General features: G+C 41.2%; 1 protein-coding gene across 2 annotated transcripts in view; it reads right to left on the reverse strand.

The window, feature by feature from the left end:
• Window positions 1-835: 835 nt before the first annotated feature.
• mbd3a (methyl-CpG binding domain protein 3a) overlaps window positions 836-22,242 on the reverse strand; it is a 25,594-nt gene continuing 4,187 nt past the window's right edge. For both annotated transcript variants that reach the window (XM_056272676.1, XM_056272675.1), the window contains exons 3-7: window positions 21,710-21,847; window positions 17,188-17,278; window positions 14,921-15,098; window positions 9,611-9,757; window positions 836-1,363 (exon numbers count right to left, since the gene is read on the reverse strand). In XM_056272676.1, coding sequence (XP_056128651.1) covers window positions 9,613-9,757; window positions 14,921-15,098; window positions 17,188-17,278; window positions 21,710-21,847 — 552 coding nt within the window. In that variant the 3' untranslated portion in view covers window positions 836-1,363; window positions 9,611-9,612. The remainder of the gene's footprint in view (window positions 1,364-9,610; window positions 9,758-14,920; window positions 15,099-17,187; window positions 17,279-21,709; window positions 21,848-22,242) is intronic.

Consider the following 22,242-nt stretch of genomic DNA (forward strand, 5'->3'; position numbering starts at 1 on the left):
GACAGTAAAGACATGTATAATGTTTCTAAAGATTCTATTTTAAATAAATGCTGTTCTTTTGAATCCTGAAAAATAAAGTGTATCAAAGTTTCCACAAAAATCATCATAAATGCTTCATGCGCATCAGATCATCATATTAGAGTGATTTCTGAAGGATCATGTGACACTGAAGACTGGAGTAATGATGCTGAAAATTCAGCTTTGATCACAGGAATAAATTACACTTTACTGTATATTCACATAGAAAACAGCTGATTTGAATTGTAATATTGCACAATTTTGCTGATTTTACTGTATTTTTGATCAAACAAATGCAGACTTGGTGAGCAGATGCGATAAAAACACGCATTAAAATAAATCACGCACACGTTGACGTGTTTAAAGACTTTTATTTGCCATGTATACAAAACGATCTCTCCTTCAGCTACAAGGATTGTATCCTCAAAAATGTTTCTTGCAAAATAAAGGACCAACATACAAAACCACGTCCCCTCAATATTTCATAATGATATCAAATAAGAAAAAAATGCAAGGGTATGAGTAAATCTATTAAGTTAAACCGTGGCTGTGTGAAGAATAAGTGTAAATTAAAATCAAGCCTACTGACAAGAACATGAATTCAACAACACAGGGAAATAATCTGATTTTTGTGCTGTAACCATCAGGTTTCCAGTCCATAATAATAAATCATACCTCATCTTCAGTGCATAATGTCGAATGCATGCAAACATAAACAGCTTGATCTAATCCGATGTCGTCAGAAACGCTCCAGAAATACAGTAAAACCTTTAATGATGTCATGTACACAAGGCTTGATGGGGAAACATGTAAAAGCACCAAAGTAAAAGCTTGTGTCATGTCTACGCTCAAACGGCATCGTAACAAAAGCTAAAATGTAGAGAAACCAGGAAAAATATTGAGCACCATATCTGTACCAGCGATCACAAAACAATTTGCACTTCTATTACATTATTTCAGAGTTATTATTAGTCATAAAAACATGGCATTTTTGCTTATGTGTAAAAAAAAAATGTGTGTAAAACTGATGTTGCATGATCTTAGCTTACAATGTCTGAGTAAAAAAAACAAAAAAAATCACCCGAAACCTCACTCGAACCCACCGGACACATGATGGAGAACGCCAGAAATCTGATACAAAAATAGAGCAGTTAAAGCACATTTAGTTTTATAAAAACTGCTTGAAATGTTACGGGAGTAAAACATGAAGTTTCACAGTCGAGTTAGAGCAGAACGTCAGGGAGAGAGGGTTTGTGTTCTGCATAGGGATCCGCTCTGAGTCTTTGGGTTCGTGGGGGGGGGGGAATACTGTCGTCCAGGTCGTTCCCGTCGCCACCGATCAACCCTGAGAACACACACACACACACACACACACACACAATTAGAATATTACATGAAATCAATAAGAAAAAAAGGATTTTAAATACAGAAATATCAGCCGTCTAAAAAGTATAATCATGCATATGTATATATAGGCCGTGAGACAGAGGGTTGATTGGTACCATTTTGAGGGATTAAACCACATGGTGATTTTTGTGTAGGTATATGACCCTGTATTTGAAAAATGTGTGATAGCATTAGATTCAAGGTAGTTTTTGGTTACGGAGGACGCTTTTCAAACATATGTCAAGAAAAAGGATAAATGAATTTATCTTAAAATAAATTTAAAATTTTATAATAAAAAATGTATAAATTTTTATAATAAACAAATAATATTTTTTTTAAATACATTTTTAAAATTATAAAACGATACATTTTTCTCTCTTGTAGTCACTGAACACCTTACCTTGAGGTAGGATGATATAAGTGTTGATTTCTAATGAAAGCTACCATGGATCGGATGCTATCACACATTTTCCAACACTACAGATGTGTACCTTCATGAAAATCAAAAAGAAATGTAATCCCTCAAAATGGTACTGGTAGCCCAAATTTGGGGTCCCGTCTCATGGCCTAATAGTTATTTATACAAAAAATATTAGTTTCACCTTTTAATTTGAATTACTGAAATACACAAACTTTTGCACGATATTCTTATTTTTCGAGTTTCACCTGTAAATGTCTGGGCATTTTAGTCTAGTGTTAGCCTGGTTAAAACCAGAGCGTTCTCAGTTGTAAGTGAGTTATGGTCTGGCAAAGCGTCATAGACAAATCATTTCCAGAGGGGCGTCACCAACGGACGTCGCGGATAGACCTAAACCCAATCAGAGCGATGAAGGAGATGACGTATGCAGAGCGGCGGAGACACATCTCCGAGTGTTGTTCTTTGCTCGGTTTTTAACTAAAAGGAAACGTTCAAATGGCTTAAAACAGACGCGATAGCTGATTCGAACGAGTGATGTTCGGCGGCGGCGTCCATCTTTGTAATGTAGGCCAGTGTTCCCAACCTTTTTTTGTCTGAGACCCCCTTTTTCCCAAGAAAATATTTTAGGGCCCCCCTTCACATTTAATGATATTATCGCTCTTGTAAGCTTGCAGCAAGGATGACAAAATATGTTGTTTTCAAACAAACAGTATGTTTACTATAACCAGATATGTTTATGCACAAATAATAGCCTATAATATTGAAAATACAATAACAAAAACATCAGTAGGCCCTTTGTAATTTAAAAACATAAGCCTAGGAGAAGCCTATATATTGGCCCTATTTGAAATGCAAAAACAAAAATATTCACACTGGTGTGTAGATAAAAAAAAAAAAGAAAGAATATGGGCTATTACTAAATGGCTGCTGTCTGGGGCCTCAATACTTGCATGTTATTTGTGAGGCTTTATCAATGTGAGGCTTTATTTTTTACGCTTTTGGCGCTATAGCGAGCGATAATAAACTTGCGTTTATTAACAGAATAATGCGTCTTTCGGAAGAACATTGTAGCCGGAACTACTTCTCTCTGTGTACATCTATGACGAGTCACGCAGGCACTGGGCTACTCCGCAGCGGCAGCGATCCGAACCAATGTAAAATAGTCCCAATGTAAACACTTATTATAGGTGTACCATAGTGCTTCAGGATAAGACAAAAACACGGATTGGAGGATTCATGATGAACTCGCTCATTATATACATTTTGAACAGAAAAAAGTTATGGACTTTTATTTAATGCTCATTGATCAAAACTTTTCAAAATATGACGCGACCCCCCACAGAGCTCGCTGAGGCTTCCTTGTGGGCCGCGACCCCCCTGTTGGGAACCGATGATGTAGGCTACAAAATCTTCTTCAAAATCCCAGCGCTGTCGTCATCGTGTAAAGCCCGCCCCAACGCTTCTGATTGGTGCCTCGATTTCGACGGATTGGAAATGGGCTTGAATGAGCTCTTTGCCAGACTAACTTTCAGAGCAAATCTAAATTTGCCGGAAGTTGTCTGGGTTTTCCCAGGCTTGTCTAGTATTAGTCAGTCAATGAAACCTTAGTCGCATTTTTATCATTTTGCATAATGGTTACATTTATAATAAAAAAATAGTGCATTAACAAATCTTAACTTTTGAAAAAAAAAAATATTAGTACCTTTTGAAATGAACATTAACTGAGATTAATACATGCTGTAGAAGTATTGCTCATTTTTAGCTCATGTTAATAATGCATAAACTAAGTTAACAAATGAGACTTATTGTAAAGTGTTACCAATATTTTAAACAGAAAAATTGCACATTTCTACAATCATTAAAAAATGAAGAGATATTGTATAATTTTTAAAACTTCTATAATCTCTCCGTAAAAAAACTAGATGGATTGTTTTAATAGCAAAAGCCTGATCATCCTCGGGTGAGCCGCTTCCCGAAGGAAGAATGATTTGTTCTTCTCTCACAGCTATACGGTCTCTCTCACAGCTATACGGTCTCTCTCACAGCTATACGGTCTCTCTCACAGCTATACGGTCTCTCTCACAGCTATACGGTCTCTCTTACAGCTATACGGTCTCTCTTACAGCTATACGGTCTCTCTCACAGCTATACGGTCTCTCACAGCTATACGGTCTCTCTTACAGCTATACGGTCTCTCTCACAGCTATACGGTCTCTCTCACAGCTATACGGTCTCTCTTACAGCTATACGGTCTCTCACAGCTATACGGTCTCTCTCACAGCTATACGGTCTCTCACAGCTATACGGTCTCTCTCACAGCTATACGGTCTCTCTCACAGCTATACGGTCTCTCTCACAGCTATACGGTCTCTCTCACAGCTATACGGTCTCTCTTACAGCTATACGGTCTCTCTCACAGCTATACGGTCTCTCTCACAGCTATACGGTCTCTCTCACAGCTATACGGTCTCTCACAGCTATACGGTCTCTCACAGCTATACGGTCTCTCACAGCTATACGGTCTCTCACAGCTATACGGTCTCTCTCACAGCTATACGGTCTCTCACAGCTATACGGTCTCTCTCACAGCTATACGGTCTCTCTCACGGCTATACGGTCTCTCACAGCTATACGGTCTCTCTCACAGCTATACGGTCTCTCTCACAGCTATACGGTCTCTCTCACAGCTATACGGTCTCTCTCACAGCTATACGGTCTCTCTCACAGCTATACGGTCTCTCTCACAGCTATACGGTCTCTCTCACAGCTATACGGTCTCTCTCACAGCTATACGGTCTCTCTTACAGCTATACGGTCTCTCACAGCTATACGGTCTCTCTCACAGCTATACGGTCTCTCACAGCTATACGGTCTCTCTCACAGCTATACGGTCTCTCTCACAGCTATACGGTCTCTCTCACAGCTATACGGTCTCTCTCACAGCTATACGGTCTCTCTCACAGCTATACGGTCTCTCTCACAGCTATACGGTCTCTCTCACAGCTATACGGTCTCTCTCACAGCTATACGGTCTCTCTTACAGCTATACGGTCTCTCTCACAGCTATACGGTCTCTCTCACAGCTATACGGTCTCTCTTACAGCTATACGGTCTCTCACAGCTATACGGTCTCTCACGGCTATACGGTCTCTCTCACAGCTATACGGTCTCTCTTACAGCTATACGGTCTCTCTCACAGCTATACGGTCTCTTACAGCTATACGGTCTCTCTCACAGCTATACGGTCTCTCTTACAGCTATACGGTCTCTCTCACAGCTATACGGTCTCTCTCACAGCTATACGGTCTCCTACAGCTATACGGTCTCTCTCACAGCTATACGGTCTCTCTCACAGCTATACGGTCTCTCTCACAGCTATACGGTCTCTCTTACAGCTATACGGTCTCTCTCACAGCTATACGGTCTCTTACAGCTATACGGTCTCTCTCACAGCTATACGGTCTCTCTTACAGCTATACGGTCTCTCTCACAGCTATACGGTCTCTCTCACAGCTATACGGTCTCTCTCACAGCTATACGGTCTCTCTCACAGCTATACGGTCTCTCTCACAGCTATACGGTCTCTCACAGCTACAGGTGCTGGTCAACGAATTAGAATTATTTTAAATAGTGCAATCATGAAATTCTTTGAATGCATTTTTTGTGCAGAAAGCAAATCAGGTGTTCACCGCACCTGTCCTACTCGTTAGACTAATCACAGAACTCGTTATCTGGAAAAAAATTTGCTCAGCTGAGCTTTCCAAAAGGCCCATTTAGGCCATTTAACTGTGACACTGTTGTTTTATTGAATTAGAATAATGGTGAAAGCGTTTCATTGAATTAGAATAAATGCTCAAATTTTTGTTTTCTGTGAAGAGTGTTCACTGTGCAGTATAAAGTCAGGGTTGAGTAGAATTTCTAAGTTGTAAAATCAATCATGGGTAAGCAGCGCGACCTCTCAACCGGAATAGTGGCTCAAATTCAAGCCCTTCGCCAACAAGGCTTGACCCAAACTAAAATTGCTGAGCAGCTCGGCATCAGCCAGTCTTCCGTCTGCAAAGCTCTCAAGAAAAACTGCAGCAAGCGCACCAACTGTTCCGGCGTCCGAAAAACTTCTGCTCGCGACAACAAGCAGCTGAGAAAGATCGCAGTCAGCAACCGGTTCAAGTCCACTTCCGAGCTCACCGACTTGTGGAACAAGCAGACCGGCGCTGACGTCTCCAGATCAACCACTTACCGTCGTCTGCGCAAACTCGGCTTCAAATCTCGCGTTCCAGCAGTAAAACCGATGCTGAACAAGAAACAAATGGTGAAACGGCTGAAGTGGGCCAAAGAACACGGCGAGTGGACTGCTGAAGACTGGCAGAAAGTGGTCTTCAGTGACGAATCACGCTTCTGCATCTCCTTCGGTGACCAAGGTCCTCGTGTCTGGCGTCGTGGTGGCGAAACCTACAACCACGAGTGCGTGAAAAGATCCGTCAAGTTTCCCCAGAGCGTTATGGTCTGGGGATGCATGTCCGCTCGAGGTGTAGGGAAACTCTGCTTCCTCAAGAAGACTGTCAATGCTGCCGTATATCAAGATGTTCTGGAAACGTTCCTGATTCCGACTGTTGAGGAACAGTTCGGCGAAGAAGACTTCATATTTCAACAGGATCTTGCACCGGCTCATGCGGCAAAGTCGACCAAAGATTGGTTCACTAAAAAACAGCTTGAAGTTTTGGCATGGCCGGCCAACTCGCCTGACCTCAATGTCATTGAAAGCCTTTGGGCCATCGTCAAGCGGAAAATTCGCGACAGAAAGCCTACTACGCTGGACCAACTGAAGCAGAACATCGCCACTGCCTGGGAAGCTGTGAGTGCGGAAACTTGCGACAAGCTGGTCAAATCGATGCCGCGGAGACTTCAGGCAGTCATACAAGCCAAAGGGGCAGCCACAAAATACTGAGAAAGTGATGATTGTAATTATAATAAAAATTATTGCAATTCAATGAAACGCTTTCACCATTATTCTAATTCAATAAAACAACAGTGTCACAGTTAAATGGCCTAAATGGGCCTTTTGGAAAGCTCAGCTGAGCAAATTTTTTTCCAGATAACGAGTTCTGTGATTAGTCTAACGAGTAGGACAGGTGCGGTGAACACCTGATTTGCTTTCTGCACAAAAAATGCATTCAAAGAATTTCATGATTGCACTATTTAAAATAATTCTAATTCGTTGACCAGCACCTGTATACGGTCTCTCTCACAGCTATACGGTCTCTCTCACAGCTATACGGTCTCTCTCACAGCTATACGGTCTCTCTCACAGCTATACGGTCTCTCTCACAGCTATACGGTCTCTCTCACAGCTATACGGTCTCTCTCACAGCTATACGGTCTCTCTCACAGCTATACGGTCTCTCTCACAGCTATACGGTCTCTCTCACAGCTATACGGTCTCTCTCACAGCTATACGGTCTCTCTCACAGCTATACGGTCTCTCTCACAGCTATACGGTCTCTCTCACAGCTATACGGTCTCTCTCACAGCTATACGGTCTCTCTCACAGCTATACGGTCTCTCTCACAGCTATACGGTCTCTCTCACAGCTATACGGTCTCTCTCACAGCTATACGGTCTCTCTCACAGCTATACGGTCTCTCTCACAGCTATACGGTCTCTCACAGCTATACGGTCTCTCTCACAGCTATACGGTCTCTCACAGCTATACGGTCTCTCTCACAGCTATACGGTCTCTCTCACAGCTATACGGTCTCTCACAGCTATACGGTCTCTCTCACAGCTATACGGTCTCTCTCACAGCTATACGGTCTCTCTCACAGCTATACGGTCTCTCTCACAGCTATACGGTCTCTCTCACAGCTATACGGTCTCTCTCACAGCTATACGGTCTCTCTCACAGCTATACGGTCTCTCTCACAGCTATACGTCTCTCTCACAGCTATACGGTCTCTCTCACAGCTATACGGTCTCTCTCACAGCTATACGGTCTCTCTCACAGCTATACGGTCTCTCTCACAGCTATACGGTCTCTCTTACAGCTATACGGTCTCTCTCACAGCTATACGGTCTCTCTCACAGCTATACGGTCTCTCTCACAGCTATACGGTCTCTCTCACAGCTATACGGTCTCTCTCACAGCTATACGGTCTCTCTCACAGCTATACGGTCTCTCTCACAGCTATACGGTCTCTCTCACAGCTATACGGTCTCTCTCACAGCTATACGGTCTCTCACAGCTATACGGTCTCTCTCACAGCTATACGGTCTCTCTCACAGCTATACGGTCTCTCACAGCTATACGGTCTCTCTCACAGCTATACGGTCTCTCTCACAGCTATACGGTCTCTCTCACAGCTATACGGTCTCTCTCACAGCTATACGGTCTCTCTCACAGCTATACGGTCTCTCTCACAGCTATACGGTCTCTCTTACAGCTATACGGTCTCTCTCACAGCTATACGGTCTCTCTCACAGCTATACGGTCTCTCTCACAGCTATACGGTCTCTCTCACAGCTATACGGTCTCTCTCACAGCTATACGGTCTCTCTCACAGCTATACGGTCTCTCTCACAGCTATACGGTCTCTCTCACAGCTATACGGTCTCTCTCACAGCTATACGGTCTCTCACAGCTATACGGTCTCTCTCACAGCTATACGGTCTCTCTCACAGCTATACGGTCTCTCTCACAGCTATACGGTCTCTCACACAGCTATACGGTCTCTCTCACAGCTATACGGTCTCTCACAGCTATACGGTCTCTTACAGCTATACGGTCTCTCTCACAGCTATACGGCCTCTCTCACAGCTATACGGTCTCTCTCACAGCTATACGGTCTCTCTCACAGCTATACGGTCTCTCTCACAGCTATACGGTCTCTCTCACAGCTATACGGTCTCTCTCACAGCTATACGGTCTCTCTCACAGCTATACGGTCTCTCACAGCTATACGGTCTCTCACAGCTATACGGTCTCTCTCACAGCTATACGGTCTCTCTCACAGCTATACGGTCTCTCTCACAGCTATACGTCTCTCTCACAGCTATACGGTCTCTCACAGCTATACGGTCTCTCACAGCTATACGGTCTCTCACAGCTATACGGTCTCTCTCACAGCTATACGTCTCTCTCACAGCTATACGTCTCTCTCACAGCTATACGGTCTCTCACAGCTATACGGTCTCTCACAGCTATACGGTCTCTTACAGCTATACAGTCTCTTACAGCTATACGGTCTCTCACAGCTATACGGTCTCTCTCACAGCTATACGTCTCTCTCACAGCTATACGTCTCTCTCACAGCTATACGGTCTCTCACAGCTATACGGTCTCTTACAGCTATACAGTCTCTTACAGCTATACGGTCTCTCACAGCTATACGGTCTCTCTCACAGCTATACGGTCTCTCACAGCTATACGGTCTCTCACAGCTATACGGTCTCCTACAGCTATACGGTCTCTCTCACAGCTATACGGTCTCTCTCACAGCTATACGGTCTCTCTCACAGCTATACGGTCTCTCACAGCTATACGGTCTCTCTCACAGCTATACGGTCTCTCACAGCTATACGGTCTCTCACAGCTATACGGTCTCCTACAGCTATACGGTCTCTCTCACAGCTATACGGTCTCTCTCACAGCTATACGGTCTCTCTCACAGCTATACGGTCTCTCACAGCTATACGGTCTCTTACAGCTATACGGTCTCCTACAGCTATACGGTCTCTTACAGCTATACGGTCTCTCACAGCTATACGGTCTCTTACAGCTATACGGTCTCTTACAGCTATACAGTCTCCATGTCCTCATCGTTGGACTCGTCCTTCGGGGATTCGGCATCGCCGGTGTCCTCCTCTATGTGCGCGAGCATGTCTGCCATGAGCGCTTCTTCCAGCCTCTTCCTCACGCTCAACACCAGATCCTCCTGCTTTCTGTGGACACAACACAACGATTCAGTTCATCTCAATCCACCATACACACATTCAAATATCTGTCATGTTCATTTAAAGGGATAGTTCCCCCCAAAAATGGGACCCTAACCTACCCCAGAAAACTTATTTAAGACATCGTTAAAATAGTCCAAGTGACTACAGTGGCTCAACCTTAAGTTTATCAAGCGACGAGAATACTTTGTGCGCAAAAATAAGGCCTTTATTCAACTATTTATTTCCTTCTCTGTGGGCCTCGAGTGAGTTCTCGTAGTGTAACAGCGCAGCGCAGCGCTTCTGGGTTGTACGTGAATGTTTGAATGTTGTATTCGAAAAGAGATGCAAAGAAAATACACATTAGGTGTTGACTTTTTAAAGCAAATAAGTGACTCTAAAAAATCTTTTTAAAATGACATCATACGACCAGAGAGACTGCTTTACGGCAATCCTTCAGTCACTTTGGTGCTTTCGCGCTTTGCACTTTCTGTTCTCTCGAGGCATCGACAACACAGCTGACACATGTAAATACACGTGCTAGAAGAGTTAAGTCCGCCTTGGCATCGTGGCATCCGAAGCAGGACCAGAATGTTATCAAGCGGTGTCTCTGGTCGTAATCAGTCCTTCACTGACCAACCAGCATTCATTAGCAGAATGCTAGCGTGTTATGGGCAACAACAACTCAACCTGTAAGAAATCGAAAGGACATAAGTACTCGTTCATTCAACTTTCGCCCTATAACCCATGTTGAACTTGCAAAACCTACAATCAAATCTGAGATTTCTCAACGGCAATCGGGTTAAAGAGACAAGTTTAGCCGTCTAGCTCCATAGACTCCCATTCATTTTGCACTCGGGCGATCGCCTCCACTCTGGTGGAACTACAACCTCAATTCAGTACAATAGGACTTAAAGGATTAGTTCACTTTTAAAAAAACTTTTGCTGATAATTTACTCACCCCCATGTCATCCAAGATGTCCATGTCTTTCTTTCTTCAGTCGAAAAGAAATGAAGGTTTTTGATGAAAACATTCCAGGATTTTTCTCCATATAATGCACTTTGCTGGGCAGCAAACGGTTCAAGGTCCAAAAGACAGTTTCAGTGCAAACTGCAAACTGTTCAAAGGGCTTTAAACGACACCAGACGATGAATAAGGGTCTTATCAAGCGAAACGATCGCTCATTAAAAAAAATAATACATTTAAGTTTTATAAGCTCAAATGCTCGCCTTGCTCTGTTCTGTGTGACTCTCCTGTTCGAACTCGTTCATCAAAATGAAAGAATCTTTTTTCGAGTCATTTGATTCATTTAACGAGTCATTTGATTCATTTAACGAACGAAATGAACGAATTGACTCGGAAAAAGATTCGTTCATTTTGATGAATGAGTTCGAACAGGAGAGTCACACAGAACAGAGCAAGGCGAGCATTTGAGCTTATAAAACGTAATTTTTTTTTTTTTTTTTTTAATGAGCGATCGTTTCGCTTGATAAGACCCTTATTCATCGTCTGGTGTCGTTTAAAGCCCTTTGAACAGTTTGCAGTTTGCACTGAAACTGTCTTTTGGACCTTGAACCGTTTGCTGCCCAGCAAAGTGCATTATATGGAGAAAAATCCTGGAATGTTTTCATCAAAAACCTTAATTTCTTTTCGACTGAAGAAAGAAAGACATGGACATCTTGGATGACATGGGGGTGAGTAAATTATCAGCAAAAGTTTTTTTAAAAGTGAACTAATCCTTTAATAGGGAGTGGCCAGGCTCTCCGTAGACGGGCTCTGGCATGTGCCAGTTTTGTAAAATGACATATACATTTTTATTTGATCATATATCATTTTATAAAACTGTTTTGCACACTATTTCAGTCACAACACCGCAATCAAAGGACGGCGCTGAAACCATCAACTGTCGATGCTGTTCTCGTCCTTCATAACTCGTACTGAGAAGGATATTTTCATGTAAATAGTTGTGCAACTGCGCAAACTTTGTTTTGAAGTTTAATGTTTGAGTTCCAGAGGAATTTGTGACCGTTTCACCTGTTCAACCACATCAAAGTTTCTTAATTAGTAATGCCCCGTTTACACGAAGGGAAGACGCAGATATGTCCCTGCGGTTTGGCCTCTCATTTACACGAAAACCCCGCTTTTATCACAGAAAACGATTATTTCTAAAAACTCCGGCCAAAGTGGAGATTTCTGATAATGCCGGTTATGTGTTGCCGTGTCAACTGGGAGAAACGCGGTTTTAGGTTCTCAAACGTCACATTATGTGCCAGAAAATGTTTAACGTCACGTGAGCGCCCAGTTTGGCAGAGTTATGATGGCGACGCCGTATTTATGCGGGTTGATGTAAATGAGAACTTTTTTAAAAACGATGTTGTGTGCACGATGATATTATTAAAAACGGAGGGGGGGGGGGGAAATATTCGTTTCTCTAAATATCCGGCTATGTGTAAATGTGGCCTGAGTCTGTGCTTTTTCTCTTTTTTCTTGTGTGCTGAGGGGGCCGTGCCTTGGTGAAGCGCTGTTTGTAGCCTACATGTATTTGTTTAATTATTTAGTCCTTCCACAAAAACACAGAGTTTTTTGTGTGATTGTTGCGGGCAAAAATCCTTGATTATGCGGCCCGTTTTCTTTAAAAATGCGATGGAATATGCGGGATATTTATGCAATTTTATGCGATGAAACTGCGTGAACTTGCAAAAACTGCGGTTTGATGAAAAAGAGAAAAACAAGTGACCCCCCAACACCCAGTTCTCACCAGGCTACTACCTTAATGTAAAGAGTCATTTCTTAATACTTCCTATGATAAGCAAGCATATACATTAGGGCTGCACGATTAATCGAATTTTAATCACGATCACGATTTTGGCTTCCCACGATCAAATTCGCGTGATCGAGCGATATTTTAAATGCGTCATTCAGTTCACAGAAAGCTTTTTTTTTGCCAATCTAGCGCACCGTAAACCAGTGTCTGATCACGTGCCTCCATGAGCCCAGGTGCGCGAGAGAGACCTACGGTCTGCGTGCGAGCGACAGTGCACGAGAGAGACCGCGAGTGTGTCTGCGTGCGAGCAACAGCGCGCGCCTACCGATTGTGTCGCGCGCGAGAGAGACTGAGTGACAGTGCGCGTGAGAGACCGAGTGTGAGCATTAGTAAATTGCATTAGTAAATTGGTACATACTACATATATATATTTACTATTTATACCATGGTCTGGGTGAATACTCGATTCTGATTGGCTGCAGGGTGTCCGTTAAAAAGTGATAGAGGACACCTAAAGTAGTTCTGGTGAAACTGCCTGTTTACCATTCGAAATTAATAAATAAATGCGCTGCCTACAACAGCTGTGTGAGTAACCATAGCAACAGGCAGTCAACGTTAGTTAGATATTACATAGCCTACTACAATGAGCGACTTCGTTCGTTATTTCATCTTCAGTCTCTCACGGACTGACGGAGCCCAGTAAGCCCGCAGACTGCTCTCGCATCGATGGCCTGTCACCGACTTTATTTGACGGCTCTCCAGTCCAGCATCGGAGAGTCGACCTACAGCGGTGCTTCGGAGGCTGTGGTTAGTGTAGACTAGTGTAACACAAAGTGTTTTATGTGCAATAAAAAAATAACTATGCCTACCTTTGTGTTTCATGAAAAAAAAAATGCATTTTTGAACCTGAAGGGTTCTACAAGCTGAGCGGACTATAAATATCTCAAGTTGCTAAATAAATCGTCAGGCAAGTTATTATTTGAAAAAACTAGATTTAGCCTAATTAAAATATAAACTAATGTTTTAAAAATGTTTTATTTGGCAAGTGACCATGGTATAAGCGGGTTAATGCCCTTCGAGGTGACCGTTGTCAGGTTTTAATGGACTTCGGCGGAGGCAACCGTCCTCCGCTGCGCGTCGGCCGGTTTACACCTCGCCGTCGTCCATTAAAACCTGACAACGGACACCTCGTCGGGCATTAACCCTTACATAAGAGGCATGGAAGTTCGATTAATGGACTCCAATAATCAGTCCTACAAACGTCTTGTTTTGACCTATTGTTTAACAAATAGAAATAATTTGAGCACATAAACTTTCACATGGAGAATTAAATAGATTAAATTTATGCAGTAAGACTTCACAACTAATCACTGACACTGTAGGCCTACCACAACATTTTACATTTATTAAGCGTCAAATAACAATGACTCTGAATTTCATCCATTAATCGAACTTCCATAGTGCAGTTCTGCCTTGAAATGTTCTCATTTGGTTACATTCTGTTATGGAATATTTGTTTTTTTATTGATTGTATATTTTGCGTGTTTTATTCACATCCATTATGCAGGTACAATGCAAGTTTATATTTTGCTTCCTAAAATAGATTTACACAATGTAAAATGTAAAATAGTGCCCTGTTGAAGTTTTGCTACATTTTCTTTATTGTTTTCTTTATTCTTTAAGGAGATGCACTGAATTTTGGTGAATAAGAGGACCTATTTTATTTAGATACACATACATTAGCAGAAATGTAGCACAATATGGATGTGAAAGCAGTTATAATTAGCCTATGTGGCAATAAAATTTGTTTTGGTTAAAATCAACAAATAATCGTGATAATTAATCGTGATCGCAATATTGATCAAAATAATCGTGATTATCATTTTGGCCCAAATCGTGCAGCCCTAATATACATCACATCAAAGTGCTGGAATATTTCAGTTTTATTTCAGACCTTAATAAACGCATCAAACTTACAAAACATTGATGAGTCAAACAAGTTCTCTAGCTTCACAAAAGGAATATGCTACAACTTCAGTAAAAATGAATAAATGAAATATAAAAAAATAAAGTGTGCTCCTGTTTTACAGCTTTTCGATGATGTTCACATCGCGTAATTACGTCACTTCGTAACGTTCCCATGGCAACAGGGAGAAACGGCTGCTCTCGTGTGAAGCAAACGCAACATTTTTCAACTTTCTGCTCAGATATGTGACTTTTTTGCAACGAAAATGCGAGGATTATGAAATCATGCAAGCCCCGCATATTTTGCACGGAAATCGTCAATTTATGTGGCGAAAGTGCGGCGTATTTGAAAAAATGCCCCTGCATAAATATGCAGACTTTGGCTGATTATGTAACCGTAATGGTCGGTTAAATGATTTCGGGTTCGGGCTTCAGTGTGTACCTGATGTCCTCGTCGGTCACCATGAAGGCTTTGCAGAGCGGCTGTGTGGTGTTGAGCCAAACGCCGGGGTTCTTCTCCACAGCGGCGGACAGCTGACCCGTGATGGGAGCCGAGCTCGTGTGCAGAGCGCTCGCTAGAGCCGAGAGGAGCGTCTTATCCGAGTAACCTGGACCAACACCTGCCGGTTCAAACATTACACAGTTTACAAACACAATACTGCATGACTGCCCGCAGAACTCAGTGCATTTATAAGCCCGTAGATAGAGCCAGCACTATAGGAAATGATCAGAAGCTCGTAGGTGGGGTCGGGAATCGAAAAGTGATTCTGGAATTGAATACTTGAGGTTTTGAATCGGATACTTTTATAAAATTAAAATTTCGATTCCTTTGTGAGCATAGAGAGCCTAAGCCCCTCCCCTTCCGGTCGACCATCATGGGACCTTAATTCGGGAAAATATTGTATGGTAGTCAATGGCGAGAGACAACAAATATTTTGATCTCGTTTGAATTGTGCCCTGAATTACACATATGATGTTTGTCAATTTAAAAGATACATTTTAAAGTCAAGAAAGTCGCAGTTTGATGTAAAACTGTTGAGGTATAAGACTGTGAAAATACGTCATTACAAAGACTACAAACCCCAAAGGCGCACATTTTCTCTCAATGAGTGAAGCTAACTTTACTGAAGCTAGCTAACTTTACTGAAGCTAGCTAACTTTACTGAAGCTAGCTAACTTTACTGAAGCTAGCTAACTTTACTGAAGCTAGCTAACTTTACTGAAGCTAGCTAACTTTACTGAAGCTAGCTAACTTTACTGAAGCTAGCTAACTTTACTGAAGCTAGTTAACTTTACTGAAGCAAGCTAACTTTACTGAAGCAAGCTAACTTTACTGAAGCTAGCTAACTTTACTGAAGCTAGCTAACTTTACTGAAGCTAGCTAACTTTACTGAAGCTAGTTAACTTTACTGAAGCTAGCTAACTTTACTGAAGCTAGCTAACTTTACTGAAGCTAGCTAACTTTACTGAAGCTAGCTAACTTTACCGAAGCTAGCTAACTTTACTGAAGCTAGCTAACTTTACTGAAGCTAGCTAACTTTACTGAAGCTAGCTAACTTTACTGAAGCAAGCTAACTTTACTGAAGCTAGCTAACTTTACCGAAGCAAGCTAACTTTACTGAAGCAAGCTAACTTTACTGAAGCAAGCTAACTTTACTGAAGCAAGCTAACTTTACTGAAGCAAGCTAACTTTACTGAAGCTAGCTAACTTTACTGAAGCTAGCTAACTTTACTGAAGCTAGCTAACTTTACTGAAGCTAGCTAACTTTACTGAAGCTAACGTCTGTCATTGTTTCTATAGTCTTGCGTTATAATCGTAACGTTACGCCGTCATGCCTGAGTGTTTTGTTCCAGACTGCACACACACCAGCAGCGGATCTCGCTCGTTGTTTCGCTTCCCGGGAGATGTCGTTCATTGAGCGATTTTCACATAAAACTAAATGTTACTCTTCTGTTTTATGACAAACTGCGACTTTCTTGACTTTCAGAATTATCTTTTAAATTGACAAACATCATATGTGTAATTCAGGGCACAGTTCAGACGGAATAAAGAGAGAAGTTGTCTCTCGCCATTGATATTCTTTCCGAAATAAGGTCCCGTGAGCCGGAAGCGGAGGGCTCTCCATTTCAATATGACTTTAAACATTTCATTATAACTCTTAAAGTGACAGCAGCCCAATTTTCCTGCTGCCGTCTCTATAATAACACTAATCAAACAACAAAAGACAAAAAGAAAATTCCCTCGTTCTTGACTGAATAACTTTTCTAACTGTATTTGTAATGTATATTTTATTTATAAAGTGCAGTGTTATTTTACATTTCTGTACCTGAATACCTAAAAATCTTAAAACACTGTTTATTTTAATCGCATCTTTGTTCAGTTGTGTCTGTTGCGATTGCACATTTTTTATTTGTTCTTTGTCTTTAATAATGCTTGAAATGTATATTAGTTAAACTGGTTGTTATTGCTATGGTGTTTTTAAACCACAGAAAAAAAGTGATTGTGTAAGTGTTCTTTAGCCTGTTGATTTTTGTTCATGATATTCAGCTACAATTAAATGTTTAGCAATAAGACTAAATGTGAATGATATCTCGTTTATCTTATTGGAATCGGAATCGATAAAACTAAAACGATACCCAGCCCAACTCTAAGGAAACAGCGCTATCTCAGTAGAAAATTATGTTTGAGAGCTTCTTTTCCCGATTTACCTTGCAAGCCTTTAGGAAGATCCATGGTCTTCACCAGCTCCTCTGCTATATCGTAAGTATTGAGTCCACTCAGCTTCTTTTCCCAGAACAGCTGTGAAATAAACCGGTCAAAGATCATCACACTGCTGGTGTTACAGGGACTAACTGACCAGGAGTGCGTTTCCCAAAGACAACTATGTTCGCTACCAATAGAGTTCAATCAAACTTGCAATCATAGTTAGCTAACAATGTGTTTGTAAGTCTACGGACCGCAAACTTTTGAATGGTAGTGTGTGTGTGTTTGTTTGTATGCATGCATGTATATACAGGTGAAACTCGAAAATTTTTAATATCGTTCAAAAGTTAATTTATTTCAGTAATTCAACTTAAAAGATGAAACTAATATATTATATTTAGTGCTGGGCAAGTTAACGCGTTATTATCGCGTTAACGCATTTATTAATTAATGCCGACAATTTTTTTATCGCGCGTTAACAGTTTTTTTATTATTATTATTTTGAAAGTCCGTTGCTCACTGGCTCTGAATACACATAGGCCTACAGTCAAACCATGATCACAGGAGGGGTGGGATGTTGGTCAGCCAGCAAATAACCCACCAAACCAGCAGTGGAGAGGCTTTGGCAGGTTCTCTCAGGTGAACAGAAAGGGAGACAGCGCTCCGCGAGTGAATGACAGGCGCTCTATGGATAGTAACCATGGCAACGGCTTCTGTGCGCTACGCAGCTGTAGCCTTTTTAACTTAAATTAAAATTATACATAACTTTACCTGATAGGCCTGCGTTTAGTTTAGCGGGGATGCTCTGCCATGTGAATTCCCTCCTGTTGATGTCCTGATAACTATTTAGATTCTGGAAACTCACAAACAGCGAGCCGAGGATCAGTTTCTCTTCCAATGATTTGTGCTGCACGTCGTGTACAAAAAGTTAGACAATTCAACTTCGGCAGCGCGCGGGCGCGTGCGTGAGGCGAGCATGACCGCAACAGTTTCACAGGAACGCACCCGCTTGTCGCTGCACCTGTGCTCGACCACTTCACCTCACTCTAGGCACTTCTGCGTCGGACCTACGCCGGAGCCTCTACGCTATAGACTACGCGTTGGTTTTCATTTATATATCTGCGTCGTTGTCCGCGTTGACGCGCAATTACACATGCAGAGGGAGAGTGTGAAACCCGGGGAGCGGTTCTAGCAATCACAGCGCTTGCGGTACGCGTAGGATTGACGTTACATTTTTGGAGAGATGCACGTCAGGGTACGCGCCCTACACAGCTACGGCGTGAGTTCGACGCAGAAGTATAAATTGGGCTTTATCTCTGTTTAATGTAATCTAACGTGGGAAACCATGGCATGCCATGACCAAACCTAAGCTGCTATCAGAGAAGTAACGTTGGTCGACTTATATCTGTAGTAGTGATCATGACCCTTTGACTACATTGACTGTTTCTGCTGCTCCCTGATACAAGATACCTGTTCAAAAAAAAAAGAAAAAAAAAGAAAACTGGACTCGTTTTAACAATCTAGATAAAAGGTAATGCCCTGGCAGTGGCAAATAGCTTTGTTTAAATATTTGATTTGATTACGTTAATGTTTAAGTTGAGATTTACAAGAAATATTTTATTTAAACTGTGTAAAGGGAATACTGCTGGTATAAAAGCACCTTATTTGTTTCAAGTTTTTTGCAAACCACATGTTATTGCACTTCTGTAGCAGTACATTTAAATCAAAAGTGCGCAATACACTACTTTAGGATTCATTATTCAATTTTGCGCGTAACAATGCGATTAATCGCAAGAAAATCATGCGATTACATTTTTTAATCGTTGCCCAGCACTAATTATATAGACTCATTACATGCAAAGTGAGATATTTCAAGCCTTTATTTGTTATGATTGTGATGATTATGGCTTACAGATATGAAAACCCCAAAGTCAAAATTAGAATATTGTGAAAAGGTTTTCATATCTGTAAGCCATAATCATCACAATCATAACAAATAAAAGCTTGAAATATCTCACTTTGCATGTAATGAGTCTATATAATATATTAGTTTCACCTTTTAAGTTGAATTACTGAAATAAATTAACTTTTGCACCATATTCTAACTTTGAGTTTCACCTGTATAAATAAATATACACATAAACACACACATATATATATATATATATATATATATATATATATATATATATATATATATATAAACACACACATACATATACACACACAAATATACATTATATATATATATATATATATATAAACACACACACACACACAAATATGTAAGGGATAATCCACGGCTAACCATGCATTAAAGGATTTTAATGCACGCTTCGCGTCGGGTGGTTCTTCGCCTCTACGTCGTGCATTAAAATCCTTTAATGCATGGCTAGCCGTGGATTATCCCGCTTATACCTCGGTTATTTGCCAAGTTAAAAAGAAGTTAAAGCAGTAACTGATGTGATGTTTACAACGTAATTTTTTTAACAGACGTGTAAAAATGACGGTTATTTTCTTAAGTTACGGCTCGTTAGTTCTAGCACTCCGTCCGCTTTAAATAAAGTAGAGCCTTCGGATTGCTTTTATTTGAATGAATTATCACATTTATTTAAATTCATTATTAAAAGAGAGAGACAGAGAACTGAAAGAGAAGGAAGAGAGAGAGAGAGAGAGAGAGAGAGAGATGCGTGCGCGAGTTAGCACCTGTGCGCGTCTCTTCTTTAAAGTCTACAGTCCCCTCGTTGCTTAAGCATAGCTAACTTAATGATTCATGGATTTATTAAAATTATTTATGAATGACAGGCAACACTGACAGTGACAAGGCAATCTTTATTTGAACTAATCATGTCATTTATTTAAATTAATTAGCTGTATCTGTATGTCAAACCAAACTTTTACACGGATGATGAACGAACGCTGGTGTCTTTTCCATTTTTCCTGTAGCGCTTTAAAACTGATTTAAAGACGGCATTGCTTGACTTGAAGTCTTGAAGCCCATATGATGTTGTATTTTGTAATGTTACGGTTTATACCTGCTCTTAGACGCATCAAACTTGCAACACTGTATTCGCGTCCAGCGGTAGACTGAACAGAGGCATAAAACTCCCGCAATGTCTCATTTAAAAGAGACGCAGAGTAGGTCTCGAAATCACAATTGTTCTGTCTTTGGCGCAAAAAGTCACTGAAAGTGTTAACTGCCCATTTACCGTATTTTCCGGACTATAAGTCGCACTTTTTTTCATACCTTGGCTGGTCCTGCGACTTATAGTCAGGTGCGACTTATATATCAAAATTACCAAGATTTACTCGTCACAGGATCGCTGACGGCCTTAGATTATTATTTGCGAGTTTTTGATGTATTTGTGGTATGACGTGAATGCATCATTTGGCAAAATTGGGGGTGACATTACCGTCTACAGCCACGAGAGAGCGCTCTAGACTACAGCTAGTTTTCATCTTCCTCCGGAAATAGCGGAGTTGTTCAGAAGCGACACGGAGGATGAAGAATTCAACGGGTTCAGTGATGTGGAATAAGATCGCGGGAGCTTGGTGAAATTGCTTTACCGATAACTGTTGGACTTGCTGTCTTATGTTATTTTATTTTATTTTATCCTATCCTATCCAGCCTCTCAGGTATGTTTTTTATGCTATTGTGTAGCTAACTGTTGATGTGTTACGTTAACAACATACCGGACACATATTCAGCCTGTTGTTCTTTGTGCTATTGTGTGTAGCTGAATAACTTAAATGCCTTCTGTTTTAATGAATTAAAGTCTGTTTAAATAACTTTTTCTTGGTCTTGGATTTTGTTAAATAAATGCGACTTATAGTCCAGTGCGACTTATATATGTTTTTTTCCTCGTCATGACGCATTTTTGGGCTGATGCGACTTATACTCCGGAGCGACTTATAGTCCGGAAAATACGGTAGTCGTCTTTTTCGTATTGACCTAATCTTTGTCGTCTTCGATCTTATCTAGCTCTGTCTTTTCCCTCAAAAAAAGCCTAAAACTTAAGTAGCCTAATATACAGTATTTCGTTGTCACCCTGCCTCTCCAAATGCAAAACTGACATCAACAAACTGCAATAATGCAGTAACAGCTGAAAAAGTACTTGGGTGTGTGTTTTATTTTATATTTACCGGTCAGTAATGCAATCGCTGCTGTCTGTCCATAGAAGAACAATGACAGCCAGGGTATGTATTGGAACTATTGGGGCTTACATGAACCACGTGACAGCCGTCGCGGCGACATCAAAGAGCGTCGCAACTCTTTCTCTCTATGGCTCTGAGCCTACCTAAATAAACGTTTTCATATGTGTGTCTCTCTCTCACTCTTTTGCAAGTGTAACTCTGTTACTATGGTTACCAATGTTTATAGTAGCGGATTAATTTCGAACTGTAATCAAACTGACTGGAACTACCTGTGCATTAAACGGTTTTACTGCACACCTTCCAGCCAATCAGAATCGAGTATTTAAACAGCCCGTGGTATAAACACATATACACACACGCGCTGATGTTCACCTGTTTGGGCTGGTCCACAGCTTTCTGCGGGTCTGTCTTGACCTTGTTGCTGGGGTGATTTGTAACTTTGGTGACGGGCTGTTTGAAGATGGACGCTGTCTGACGGACCGGCAGTGATGTGTTCAGATCCGGTTTTCCCTGAACAAAAAAACAGCCATCTCTTATAAAACATTAAACATCAATACAACAAACAGATCCAGACAAAAGCATTACAAGAAACCAACCAGCTGACAAATTTGGTGAGTTTGATCTAAAGGAATATTTCACTTCAGAATTAAAATCTCCTGATGATTTACTCTCCCGCACGTCATCCAAGATGTTCACGTCTTTCTTTCTTCAGTCGGAAAGAAATGAAGGTTTTTTAGGAACACACTCCAGGGTTTCTCCATATAGAGACTTCAACGGTCCAACGGGTCGAAGGTCCAGATGTGAGTTTCAGTGCAGCTTCAAAGTCTCGACACGATCCAGCCGAGGAATAAGAGTCTCATCTAGACAAACCAGCGGACATTTATAACAAAATACACATTTATATA

The sequence above is a fragment of the Rhinichthys klamathensis genome, unplaced genomic scaffold, assembly GCF_029890125.1.
Source record: "Rhinichthys klamathensis goyatoka isolate OS25496 unplaced genomic scaffold, OSU_Roscu_1.1 h1tg000342l_1, whole genome shotgun sequence".
Taxonomy (NCBI): domain Eukaryota; kingdom Metazoa; phylum Chordata; class Actinopteri; order Cypriniformes; family Leuciscidae; genus Rhinichthys; species Rhinichthys klamathensis.